The 14549-nt window shown below is 45.1% G+C and overlaps 1 protein-coding gene across 1 annotated transcript in view; it reads left to right on the top strand.

Annotated features, from left to right (window-relative positions):
* Nucleotides 1–14549, top strand: part of LOC144828000 (fibrocystin-L-like) — a 1506874-nt gene that overhangs the window by 783446 nt on the left and 708879 nt on the right. Inside the window, exon 39 of the mRNA XM_078686147.1 lies at nucleotides 6936–7159. Within this exon, the coding sequence (XP_078542273.1) occupies nucleotides 6936–7159 (224 nt within the window). The remainder of the gene's footprint in view (nucleotides 1–6935; nucleotides 7160–14549) is intronic.

Below are 14549 nucleotides of genomic sequence, written 5' to 3'. Positions count from 1 at the left end.
TCGTACCAAACAAGGCAAAGTGAGGGCCGGAAGAGTGGGCATGAGGAGTGGGAGCGCTCCTGGAGTTTTCTTGTCCTTCCATCTGCAGGTTGATATTGCAAAGCCTGGGCTGGGCTCCTGAATGGTCACCGGGTATTTGCTCATTGCTGTTGCTGCCACTCAACCTTTGCTGCTTGCCTTGCCCTGCCATTGACTCACCGATCTCGCTCACTGTTTTCCCTGTCCACAACCTGCACTGAACGAACATCGCATCTGGGGTGGGACTACATCCCCCAGACTTCACAGTGGATTGAGGAGCTTGCAGGCACTAAAGTGTTCAATGAGCCTGCTGCAAAGACTGGGCCAAGAGTGGGTTTGTCTGAGCTCACCCGCCCTCGACCGGCTTTGACTGGTTAGACTGGGCCCTCCCACTTGGAAGTTTTTTAGTTTTTTAGGGTGTGAATTTTGGAGTATACAGTTTGGGCTTTGTGGTGAGCACCTTAATGTCTCCCAACAATGGTGAAGCGCAAAGCCACGGGAGGGTGGTTCCGGGGCAACTGTGGTAATTGAGAGCATGCATGAACGGGCAGTAGGTATAATCGCCACTGACTGAGCACAGGCTGTCTTTTGAACACCGCTCTGGGTCAATGGAACTTAGTGCCTGTCTTGTGTCTAATTATAGCATCCTTTGATCCTTGAACCTAGGTCTGTGGCCTCAACCAATGACAATGCCCTGGTGAGTTTGAGTACTGATCAAGAGACAGAGCCGCTAGGCACTCCCACACCTCAGTTGCAACAAGGTCCAGCAGTGAAGGGGGAGAAAAGAGCATGGAAGGCACCTGCAGCAAAACGGGAAATAGCTATTCAGCAAGAGGGCCAGCTTTCCCCTGGGCTTTTATCCCAGAAATCGTCTCAGCTGGTTCAGACAAGCAACTCTTTGATCTCAGAGCCTGTAAATAATGGTATTTTATGTGATAAAGTGAGTATCATTATTGAGGAAAAATTGAAACCAGTCGTAGAGCATCTTTAGTGTATTGAGCGCCACCTGTCTGACATATTAAAAGTGTCCACCACCACTACAAATGGAAATGCCCCCACACAGCAAGTAATCAATATTGCTTATAAGAGCCAATAACACACAGGAGTCAGTGAGGGCCCTAGCAACAGTACAGGAAAACTGGCAGCTCCCCACTCAGCAGATAGAGCCAGGACCTGGGGAGAATAATAATACGAAAATATACTGTTGATAATTGTACCCCCTTATACTTGCCATTTATGGATCTGTCATCATCATTTGGCTTTGTTAACTGCCCTGTTGCACATTTATAAAACCCAATGCATTCCTGTTGCAACATATGGGGCTGGTATATGGGTTTCTCAAACTGCAACCCTATCTAAACTGAAAAAAACAAAACAGGTTCTGTTGGCCCCACATATCATCTTCATCTGCGGCCTGTCATGAAAAACTGGGTCTATCATATGTATCAGATTATATTAGAACACGTCCACCGCTACTGAGGCTAGCATTATGGAGGAATCCAAAGGCCAGTCTAACCAGGGATAATATTAAGGATTGTCTTGAGTCCGAAAGAGGATACCAAATCCCATGTCTAGCAGGAGTGGAGTGGCGCATCGAAGAACTGGTCCGCATGATATTTATGCAATCTTGTAATGCAATCGTAGACAAAACCTTAATGCTGCAATTCCTGCACAACTTTGAGCGAACCATGGAGCATTTTATCAAGACAAGAGATAAAATTATCGCCGCTTTATCGGCAGAAAACTGCCGATTAAGCGGCGATAATGGGCTTGATAATATGCTCTATGGAACTCCAATCGAAGCCCATGTTAGATGTGAAGACATCTAACATGGGCTTCGATTGGAATTCTATAGAGCATATTATCAAGCCCATTATCGCTGCATTATCTGCAGTTTTCTGCAGATAAAGCGGCGATAATTGTATCTCCTGTCTTGATAATATGCCCCCATATCTTTATATGTGCCCTTGCCCTTGTGACTAGAGCTCTGGTCAGGCTATGCAGCACTTTACACTTTTTTGTAAATTGTATTTGAAATATGCAAAGCACTATCTACTCTTGCTTATTAAAAAGCAGAATATTAGGAACTTTAGTGTGGCTTTTCGTTTTTGAATGCAAATGCCGCATCTGGAGCATATGTACATGTAGGCTCATTCTTTACAACAGCTGTTCGGGCATGATGCATAATGCTCCCAGAGTAAAATGAACCTGCTTAAATTATACTGATTATAGATTGCTTTTAACCTAACTTTTACCAAATTGTCAGATGTAGGAGTTTTATCTTGCATTATACTTGCCTTTATGTTTTTATGTTTTTAATGTGTTTAACTAAGCGGCGATAATTCTATCGCTCAGTTAGCAAGCTGTCGCTAACTGATGTTAGCGACAGCTTTTAGGCGATAGCGAGCAGTTTGGGGACCGCTTTGCATGTCAGCGATATTTATCGCTAATGACATGCAAAGTGTGCGTACCCAACCTGTTAGCGACTGAAAGCTGTCGCTAACGTCACTATCGCCTATTAGGAAGGCAGGCGTAGCGATGGAAATATTCCCGCTATCGCCAAAAACCAACGCCTGCCCAGACCAGTTCTTAGCCATGTTATCCAATGGGAGGTGGATAACATGGCTAAGAGCATTTCGTCAATAATGTGTGAATATCTCTGTATTCTCAGCGATATTCACGCATTTCGCCGCTATCACTGGATATTTTAGCACAATGGAGAAAAACGTTGCTAATAGCATGTTTTCTCCGCTAACATATCCAGCGATAGGCAGCGATAAAAAAATCGTCGCTAAGACTATTTAGCGATAAATATCGATACTTGTTGGTAATATGCCCCTGAGTAGTATACATACCACCCCTGTATTTGGTAAAACTGCTAACGATAAAAGACTGTCTCTCTGGCAGTAAAAATCTACTGACATTCCACAATTCAGTAAGATATACTTTTTGACAATATGGTCAGGGTTGTACTACTCTTTCAGCAGGTTTACACTCTTGATTACGTATTTGATTACGTATTTGTATAGCGCATGGCTACCCGGGGGCATCCCAGCGCTTTAGACCAACGTTCATTCTCAGAGTCTAGGAAAACAGGAGGGTTTTCAGCATCTTCCTCAATTTAAGATGGTTTCCTTCCATTCTGATGTGGTGTGGAAGATTATTCCACAGTTTAGTGGCCTGTAAAGAAAAGCGTCAGCCACCCATGCGCACTCTCCTTATTTTAGGAACTGCCAAAAAGTTCTTATTGTTGGATCTTAGTTCCCGACCGGGGGAATACGGGCAGAACATTGATTGAATCAGTGCAGGTCCTAATTTTTTGACTACTTTATGGACCGTAGTCGGAGCCTTAAACTCGATCCTCTGTTGCACTGGGAGCCAATGCAGCTGACGGAGTGCACGTTTGGCAGAAGTTCTCCGTGGGACGTTCAGCAACATACGTGCAGCGCAATTCTGCACGGTCTGCAGGGTCTTAATTGTCCCTTGAGGAGTGCCTAAGTATAGTGCATTGGAGTAGTCTAGGTGTGACAATATCAACGCCTGTACTAAGATCCTTCTAGCTTCGAAGGGTAGGAGTCTAATGATTTTCCTAAGAAGCCTAATAAGTGCATAACAGGTGGCTGCTACCTTACGGGCCTGTACTGAGAAATTAAGAGCTGGGTCCATCCAGACCCCAAGACTCTTAATTTGTGTTTTGGGCTTAGGTGGCTGGCCAAGACTATCCGGCCACCATTCCTCCACCGTGGTGGGTGCCTTATGTCCCAGCATCATCACCTCTGTTTTTGCTCCATTAAGTTTTAGGAAGGATTCATCCATCCATTCCCGTACTTTCTTAAGACAGGTGGAGAGATTTTCAAAAGGGGCGTCCTGAGTGGTTAGGGAAATATTGAGTTGTGTGTCATCTGCGTATGTTACCAGTTGTACTCCCCAGGGGAGCACCACCTCAGCCAAAGGCCTCATGTAAATGTTAAATAGGGTTGGGCTGAGGGACGAACCCTGGGGAACACCGCAGTGGAGACACATTTGATGGGAGAAAGCCTCATTTTCAAAGACCACAAAGGTCCTTTCAGACAGGAAAGAATGCAGCCACTGTAGTGCGCGGCCTGAGACACCAACTTCTTCCAGCCTGTGCAGCAGGATAGAATGGTTCACGGTGTCGAAGGCCGCGCTAAGATCTAACAGTAGTATGGCCGCATGGTTTCCATTGTCCACGATCTTCCTTGCTTCCTCCACCACTGTAATGAGGGCTGTTTCGGTGCCCTGATTTCTCCTAAAACCTGTCTGTGTGGAGTGAAAGGAGTTGTTGTCCTCCAGAAAAGCAGTGAGTAGAGAGTTTACATGTTTCTCCGTAAGTTTGCTGATGGTAGGCAAAAGGGAGATGGGGGCGATAACTAGCCCAATCTTCCGGGTTGAGGTTGGGTTTCTTCAACAGGGCTTTAATTCTAGCCTGTTTTCAGGCCGCGGGAACCAGGCCTGAAGCCAGAGAGGCATTAATCACCTCCTGAATGACTGGGGCGACAGTGTCTGATACCAAGTTTAGTATAGCAGGTGGTGCAGGATCAACCGGAGAACCTGACTTTAGGTTGTTTAGAAGAAGCTGGGTAGTGGGGACATCCAAGGGATCAAATTCCACGAGTTGGGTCGAAGCCATGTAAGAGAAAGGAAGTGGTTCAGTGGATGTGTTTTGGAAGGATGAGTATATCTAGGCCCCTTAGTGAAAAAGAATGTTGCACGTTCCACACACAGCACCTGTGCTAGTCTGGGGTCATCAATAGGGGAGGGAGGCGTGACCAAGGATTTAAAAATTTAAAAAATTTCTCTGGGGGAGTTAGCGGCTGTGCTGATTTTTTCCTGAAAAGAATTAGATTGAGTGGATTTAATCTCCTGTTTGTACTTCCTTAAGGTCAGTTTATAGCTGGCCTTATCAGCTTGAGAGTAATTTTTCCTCCACTGTCTCTCATGTTGTTTGCATACAGGTTTAAGTGTTTTCAATTCAGGCGTATACCAGGCATTCTTGTTCTCACCACTTCTATGAGATAATTCAATCTTTGGGAGTGTGAGGTCCAAGGAGGCCTCTACCCACTGATTGAAGCGCGTATCGGCTTCCAGAGGGTCATTGGTGATTTGTGGTAAGGTGTTTTTAAGATTAATATTCCAGACTTCTTTTGGAAGTTTGGACCAGACTCGGCAAACTCTTTTTGTGAGCGTAGCATGTTTGACCCGTTTCTGAGAGGGCATAGAAAAAAGCAGTAGTGAATGGTCAGACCAAGGAACCCTGATAGCATTATCATAATTAAGGGTATTTACATTGGTATAACAATGATCTAAAGTATGTCCTGCTATGTGTGTAGGATCTGTACCTATCTGCTTCAAATGAAGGACCTCCAGACCAGTAGTCAAGTTGATGCAGGCCGGCGATCCATCTATGTGGATGTTGAAGTCACCCAAGATGGTAAAACTCGGGGTATTGCTAGAGTAGTTTATTGCAATACTCGAAAGATCTTCGCAGAATTGGGCATAAGGGCCTGGGGGTCTATAAAGCAGAAGTCCAGAGATAGTACAAGTGGGGGAGAAGGAGATGGCTAACATAAGGCTTTCAGCCCCTGATATTGAAGCTTTTTCTGTTCTGCATCCTAAGGTTTTTCTGAAAATGATGGCGATCCCTCCCCCCCGACCGTCAGGGCGGTCTTGTCTGAGCATGGCATAGTTAGAGGGTAAAGCGCGGACAATGTCCGGTTGGGAGCTGTCATTTGTCCAAGTTTCTGTGAGGAAAAGTACATCTAGTTCTCGTTCCTCATGGAGCAGGGCAAGCTCAACCGTGTGTTTTGGTAGCAATCGACAATTAAGTAGCGCCAGTCGATACATATCAACTGCATCCCCAATGCGACTGGGCTTATCAGGGAAAAGTTTGTAGTTGCAGCCAATACAGGATTTAGGGGTACATGTATGAGTACCCAATGTAATACAGTTAGAGGCTACGTCCTTTTTTAGATTAAGCAGATCATCACGGCTATACCAGATCACGGGACAGACCTGTAATAGAGAGGATAGATCCGTGGCCCCTGGTCCCGGTCTGGCCCGGACGGGCACCGACGGGCTTTCCTTAGGCGCTCCTTTGGCGCGATGTTGGCGCGTCCGCAGAGCGCGTCCGCTGCGCGGAGGCATGATCGTTTGTTTAAGTACTAGCGCTGAGTGCCTTGCGCCTGAGCAGCTAGACTGCACCCAACCTGGGAGATACCTCCCTAAGATGGTCGCGTTCCTTCCACTTCGCCTCCCAAGATCGAGGCCGGACTGAGCCCTAAATCGGCAAAGTCACACGAGTGAGGAATATATGATTAAAAATGCCACAAAGGCCAAAGTAATAGTTTAACACAAATTTAACAGTTTTTAAAAAACGATGCTGTAATACAGTTTTACGTGTGCAGAATGTGTGTGTGTCTCCCGGCTTCCGCCTCAGGAGAATAAGCGGGTCTCCATAACAATTACCACAGGTACCACAGTGCTAGATGTGTGTAGTCAGCATACACAATGACGTGACGTGAAGCCATACACTAGCACCAAGGAGATGTGTCTTGTGAAACAAGCTCTGCCTCCTGCTACTGAGATTTCACTGCGTGACTATATGGATGGTACTATTTTGCCATCGTCAGTAATATATTTTCGTTTACTATGATGCCATTTATTAACTGCTGAAACTGTATAAAAACATATATTCCACCAGTCTGCTGATAGCAATCAGTGGAGCCATGTTCATACTTTCAACAGCTATACTTACCTGCAGTGCTGCTGAGATTACCCACAGTGGACCATCAAATAAGGATTTCTCTTCACACTAGTCTAAACTTTCAGTTACACTTCATGCTTCAAGTCCAAGGTAATCATTCAGCGTTTAAGCCTGTAAACTTTACTCTCCTCAGCTCCGGCCCCAGCTGACAGACCACGATCAGCGGAAGACTGCAGAGCCCAGGAACCTGAATGCACTCAGCCCCCGAATGGAAGTTCAAGTGAAAATGTCATCTTATTCGAGTTTTCGAATTGTTATTCTGCTTCCATCACCAGCATCACTCCATCCATGGGCACGGCCTTAGATCCAATAACAATCACAGGAAGTGGCTTCAGTAACATTTCCTGTGCGAATGAGGTAAGCAGCACATGAAGACACACAGCTCTTCTTCAGTTTTAGCCTAGGATTTCCTGCCCAGAAACATTACATTGAGGATTTTTTCTGGTACTGGCACTTTAAATATATTTATGACTTTGAAGATGACAGTTCATTTGGCAGATTGTTTTGCTACAAGAGAAGAAATAGAAGAACAGTACACATTTTGTGGGATTACACACAAATCTTGACTTCGCATCAAATCTAGTAACCAAACAAGAAATAGACACATCGTTTGTGGAAAGGGAAAAACGGGCAAGCAATGTCAGTACAGAACTCAAACGCAGCTTTTCCAGAGAAACTTAGAATCGGTTGTCCTTATTATAGGAACATCTTTAAGGAAATTATGTACCAGTATCTTTGCAGGAGTGAACTGGTGAGTCAAATACTAGACTAAAGTAATAAGGTAGAGTAGAAAAGGAAGCTAACTCCCTATATTAAATAAAGAGGGAGGAAAAGCATGCTGATGTGTGAGGGTTGGATACTGCTTTTATGGCAACAGTGGTGTGTTATGGTATTGATAAGGATAACAGTGCCATCAGTGGACGCATGGAACTCAAAGTTGTCCAAGGCTCTGAAGTGAAGATATTGGGTGATATGAAAAGCAAATAAAAAGGTTCTGCCTTCTGTATATCAGTATACAAATATTATTAGTATCTTACAGGAGGCTCTGCTGTTATCTCCTCCACCAGCATTAAAGCCACTGATTATAAGGACAGAACTAGAAAAATGTGAATCAGTGTCAATTAGGGTAACCCTTAGCAGTTGTGTAAACCTAGGCTGTTGGTCATGTCCCATATTCACTCACCATAGGTAAACTGGTTTCCTTTGAGATTCGTCTGGTGATCTCTTGTAGCTATTTTAGAACAAAGAGGTTATCTCCAAAGAATACGTATGGATTCTTATGTGTAGGAGGGCATCTAACCAGAATATAGAGTAGAAATTAATAACTTTATTATTGTAACCATTTGTAATAAAACGGCGGTAAGTAAAGCTCTGTTAAAAGGAAAGACTAGAATTAAAGGGTCAAACGTTATAGCAAAACCATAAAGTATAAAGTCAAATTTTTTTAAGTAAAAGCATAAACACATATTTTCTTCAACCCACAAATCTGCTAGAACGTAACAGTGCATTGAGAATGTGTATTGAAGGGGAGACACAGCTATTGGAACATTTTACACCAGCCAGAAATGCTGTTTAAAGCCTCCTCTCATGGGGACTGTTAGAAATTGGTTTCCTGGTTAACGGGGTTGGGAGCCCTGGTCAAGCAGTAACCACAGTCCTAGTGAGGGTAAGTGACCAGAAATCCCCAAATTAATCTGTTCTCACCCCTGGTAGCTTGGCACAGAGCAGTCAGTCTTAACTTGAGGGCAATTTATAAAGTATTTGAGCAACACTTCAAACAGTAAAAACAGTGAAATAATCCTACACTAGTTTGGAAAAATAGACAATATTGTAATAAATAAAACAAGACAAAAACAACAAAAATCCAAAGAGCAGAACTTGAGATATGATTTTTTTTAAAGAATAAACTGAAAATAGTGACAAAAGCACTAATTGCAAACAAGGGGCATCTGGTCACACTGGACCATACAAAGTCAAGAGTTCAGACCACCTGCTATGGTGCGCAGCAGGGCTACAGGGACCAGATTGGGTCTGCAGAGTGAAAGTACCTTTGTCCAGATTCCTTCTATGTAGAAGATCCTGACGATGGAGAGCCTGCAGAGCTTAAAAAGGAGCACTACACCTATGTCAACCTACGTGTTGGCAGTGATGTGCTGGTCCTGACTGTGCAACAGTGGTAATGCGTCAACTCCAATGCAATGCAGAGTTTCAGCTTCGATGTTGATGCTGTTGTTATGGGCAATGCAAGCACTTTACTTGACGAACCCCATGCAGTGGTGGTTCCGAAGGCAGAGCAGAGGCTCAGAGCCACAAAAATACAACGAGGCACCAGGTTCATGCCCGCAGCAGTGAGAAAGAGTGGCGTACGGATTATAGGGGATTTATATGGGTGAAGGATTGGAGTGGCAACACTTGAAAGGGTAGTCTCACAGATGGCAGAGTCTGGTTATATGACATTACCAGGGGTTCATTCACCACACATGTTTTTACTATGCAGATTTTACCACACAAACCACTCCTATGCATTCGCATTCACTCTCATTTCAAGCACCTTTTTTTTAAAAACTGTATTTGTCATCTTTAATAACAACATACATATGTTTGTAAAGGTATAAAATTGCAGACATCATAAAGCCTACATAAACAACATGGTATATTTCTTCCTTTAAGAGTACAGTGGTCGATGAGTCATGCTACATGGTGTCCCACTATTTCCCTTATGTGTGCTTGCTCCCTGTCTGGGGTCCACATGGAGTGGTGGGTGCAGTACGATCTCTCTGACCATCTGTGTGCCCTCCCTCAGCCTTTACGGTCTGGCTCATCCCTTGTCGGTCCTGGCTGGCTGGTGTGCTGTGTGTCCTGTGTGTGCAGTGTAACCAGAGATACTCCCGGAGAGGCTGCCATATGTCTTTGGGCCAAGAGGTGGGGGGCTGCAGTTCAGCATATAATTTGCTGGTAGTGTCACCGTACGACATGCTTTTTAACCAACCTCGAACACTAGGTTTTAGCCTAATGCCCCAGCGAAGTACCATTTCTCTTTTTGTCAATAGCATGGCCATTGATGTGAATTGTGCGTTTTAGGCATAGAGTCTACATATCCCATCAAAACCATTAATGGGGTTACTGGTATCTGTGTCCCCAACATCTGTTGTAGCAAACCGTACATTTCCTGCCAATAAGCGTCAATTGTATTGCAGGACTAAGTCATGTGGAGGGAAGGCACCGCCTGCGAATTGCATTTAGGGCAATGGGTGAAAGTGGTACTGTTGACCCGAACCATCTGTTGTGGTGTGATATATGCTCTTCTGAGAATCTTAAAATGTAGTAGCTTGTGCCTGTGATTACAGGAAACTAACTTGGTTTGTTTGGAACACCCCTTCCAGACCTCGTCTGTGAGAGGTTGTCCTAAGTCCAAAGCCCATGCATCTTTGACTTTGGTGTCTCGTTGTGGTATCAGCGCAAGGCAAGATTTAAATAGTCTGGAAGTAATGTATTGCCTGCTATTATCTGTAATTATTGACGTGATTGGGCCAAAATCTGCTGGTTCCAGTGGGTAAGTGGGAATCACTCCTCTGAGTGCACTTTGTACACAAGTCAATGCAAATTGATCTTTAAATGTGGCTGTGGTGAAACGTGGATCTTCGGTACAGGTAAAGTCATGACCCCCCAGAAATAAATCACCAATACTTCTAGTCCTAATTTAGACAATGTGTGTTTAGTCCCGGCGTCAATCGTGGGGGATCCAAGAGTTCACGGGCAGCGGAAGGGCAGACGAGTACAATGTGGAGCCTCCCGTAATCGCAAGCAGTTTTTTCCATGCCCAACAGGTAGTGGAGATTGGATGGATATCATGTGGATCTCGTGGAATTCCTACCGGTAGCATTGCATTCAGTGGAGTGGGATATGCCAAATCTCTCTCTGTTTTAGCATAGGGTATACGTGCGCCTGGGTGGTACCAGTCGTATGAATACCCACATTGTGCCACTAAAAAGTAAAGTTGCATGTTCGCTTCTCCAAAAAACCCCTTTTCATATGGAAGTGTGATGATGTCCCACCGGATCTTGGGCTATTTCCCTCCCCAGACCAATCTTATGAGGTATGTACGAAGTTGCGCAAAAAACTGGTTGGTCAATGGAATGGGGATGTTAGTGAATAGATAAAGAAAGCGGTGCAATATCACCATTTTAATAATGGCAATGCGTATTGATAGTGGTAGTTTAAGCTATTGCTCCACCTGGATCTGCAGGCGGCTCATGGCTGGGCCATAGTTCAATTGCAGGACTTGCTCTCGGTTTCTGTGCAAATGAATGCCTAAGCATTTGGTTTCTGCTTCTCACCATTGAATTGGGCAGATTCCACATGCTTGGTTCTGTACTTCAGTAAGAGAGAATACCTCTGATTTGGACCAATTTAGTTTGAGGCCCGCCAGGGTGCCAAAACGGTCTATTTCTTGTAAAACCGGTGGAAAGTTTTCATCAGGCTTCCTGACGTATAATGCCACGTCGTCAGCAAATAGAGTCACTAGAACCAGGCCGTATTTGAATTGGAGTCCTCTGTGTAAGTGATCTTTTTGGAAATAGCCTATGAGGGGATCCATAGCTATTATAAACAGTAAAGGAGACAGAAGGCAACCCTCACGGTGCCTCTTGACACTGTGAACGGCTCCGTAATTGTGCCATTGAAACGAATGCGAGCTGACGGGCCTGTATATAGCAGTTTTGCCAAGTCAGTAAAACCTTTAGGCATGCCCATTTTGGCCAGCACCGCATGTAAGAAGGGCCACTCCACAGAGTCAAATGCCTTTTCGGCGTCCAAAAAGCCTGCAACTGCAGGTGTAGCAGGGTCTATTCTATTGACAACCGAAAAGAAAGTACGGAGATTAAGTGTGGTAGATCTGTGTCGCACAAAGCCAGACTGCGCGGGTGCTATGGTCTGCTCCATTAAGAGTGATAGTCTGGTTGCCATCTGTTTAGCCAGGATTTTGTAGTCAAAGTCTAAAAGTGATAATGGGTGAAAAGACCTGCACTTCTCGGGTTCCTTACCAGGCTTGGGAAGCAGTATCAACACTACCTCTCTAAATGAAGGCGGAAGGATGCCAGTGTCTAATGTTTCACCATAAACTTCGAGGAGGTGTGGAGCTAAAAGTGTTTTGTACTCTTTATAAAAGGCCCCAGAAAAAATGTCTAATCCGGGAGCTTTAGAGTCGTCCATGCATCGCTGGCTTGTTGTATCTCTTCCACCGAGTATGGCTCGCTTAAGAATTTCCTATGGGCATTTGGAAGCCAGACCATGGCGATCTCTTCTGGATATTTCTTACTATCTGACGTGTTGATACCAGATTTTGAGGTTTATAAGTCTGTATAATAATACATCAGGGCTTGCCCTATATCTGTGTTCCTGGTTCTGACCTGATCTTCCTCATTGCGGAGTTTAGTAATGTAGTTTTGGGTATAGCGCAGCTTGGCAGCCTCGCTAGTGTGCGGCCCAGTCTCTTTCCCTCTCCTTACCTGCGAGCTGTGGCATACTTTCCTAGATATAGTGCTTCTCTACTAGCGTCCTCCATATATTCAGCCAATAATTCTGTCCTGCGATGCAAGTACTCCGCACCCTTCCCCCGTCTTTTGACATATTGCCATTGTCAAGGGTTTGCAGTTTGTCTTCCAGTAATGTCAATCTATTCCTCAACTCTCGCAGCACCCCAGTGTGTGGGGATATGCATACCCCTCTTATACATGCCTTGAAGGCTTACCATAGCACTGCATGTGTAGTGATAGAGCCAACGTTATTAGCGAAGTAGTCTACTATTGCAGTGCTTAGTTCAGTATGATAAACTTGGTCTTTTAGTGTCATGGAGGGGAACCGCCATTGTCTCCCGAATTCCCCCTCTGCCGGCAGTTGTATCAAAAGGGACACCGGGCAGTGGTCCAATAATGTGCGGGGCAATTGTCTTATGTTTCAAACCCATGCCATTGTCTGCCTAGTGATTAGCCAATAATCCAGTCTCGCCCATGTATCATGCTGTTGGGCATAGTGGGTATATTCCATGCTACTGGGGTGCAGATATCTCCAGACATCTACCACATCATGATTACAGCACACTCCTTGGAGAACTTTACAGGCCCAAGGCTTATGTGTGGGTGACATTGCTGTACTATCCAAAAGGGGGTCCAGTAAGAGCTCTCATCCTAACACTATATGGTCAGTGGATATCTTGTCTATAAGTATCTGCAAGTGTGTGAAGAAAGCGTCACCATCCTCATTGGGGCGTTACATGTTAATTAAAGCTATTGTGTTTCCGGCTGTTGTCCCCTGTACTATTAGGTATCATCCGCCCGGGTCAGATATTGTGTCCACATGTGTAAATGGTACTCTGTGATTAATCAAGATCGCTACTCCCCTGGCGTATAAGCTTAGCTAGAAAAAAATGGTGAGATCCCCAAGTGGATGCAAATTTCAGCAAGGTCAATAAAGATAGATGTGTTTCTTGCAAATATACTATATCAGCTGTGTGTTGTCATATGTACCGGAGCACTAGTCTGCATTTCTTAGGGCGTTCAAGTTAGTAGGGTCATGTTGGCACTATGTCTTAATTCTACCTTGTGAGCCATCTCAGGAAGATGGAGCATATGTGGTGTGTCTGCTTTCTCACAACTGTGTGAAAAACTAACAAGTAAAGTCTGGGAACTGTATCAGATGAATGTTCAAACAATTCTACACCTCCCCCAACCACACTCATTGGCTGTCCACTGGGCAATACCCCTGTAACCCTCCCCCTAACTGGTGCTGCTGCCAATGCCAAAGTGACATATTCCCCCGATCTGTAGCCTTGTGAACCCACAAGTGGAAGTTGCAACGCCATGTGGGGCCGTGCCTCCTGACCCTGTGTGTTGTTTAAAAAAGTGTTGGACCTCTTCTGGGGTGTCAAATATTTTTACTTTGCCATTGACATCGATTCGGAGCCGGGCCGGGTACAGCATGCCGTAGCGAAGACCCTGTTTTCACACCACAGCTTTGGCTCCAGTTAACTTGCGCCTGGCTTCTTGAACCATATCTGTAAAGTCTGGGTAAAAAGAGAGAGTAAAGCCCTGCCATGTCACTGTCCCCGCCTCTTTGGCCAGGCAGAGCACCGTATCTCTGTCCTTAAAATTTAACAGATGTGCCATTATGGGCATGGGCGGCAGGCCAGGGTTGGGGCGAGGGACAAAGTGTTCTGTGAGCGCGCTCTACAGTGAAGGTGCTAGAAAAGGATTCCAGTGTTTGGTGATTGGGGCATTCCCATGATGCGAACATTATTGCGCCAGCTCCTCGCCTCTAAGTCCTCTTCCTTACTGAGACTGACTTTAGTATTCGTTCGAAACAGTCGACTTGTTTCGTAGTTTGCGCTGCTCCATCTTCCAGATTGGAAGTAAGGCCTTCCACTGTGTCTAGTCTAGCAACATGGCGGCCGATACGTTCTCCCATTCCGTCAAGTCGGCGATCTAGGGTGTCAAATCTAGTGTCAAGTGCTTTGAAGCCTGCACGAAGTTCCAGTAACAGGGCCAAGTTATCTGGAGGCATCATGTCACCAGCGGTGTCAGGTGCCGCTGACGCAGCCATAGGAGCAGACTGCTGAATGGTTGTCTTGACGATGGGTTCGAAAGTAACCTGTTTTTGCTTGGGGTCCTTTCGCACCATTCCCGGTGGGCGGGTTAAGCACTGATTTGGATGGTGCTTGGCAGTGTGCAGTGTAAGTGTTTGCTGCAACCTG

Source organism: Lissotriton helveticus, chromosome 4_1, assembly GCF_964261635.1.
Source record: "Lissotriton helveticus chromosome 4_1, aLisHel1.1, whole genome shotgun sequence".
NCBI classification, from domain to species: Eukaryota; Metazoa; Chordata; class Amphibia; order Caudata; family Salamandridae; genus Lissotriton; species Lissotriton helveticus.
The sequence above is the reverse complement of the archived record's forward strand: the minus strand, read 5'-3'. Positions and strand labels throughout refer to the sequence as shown.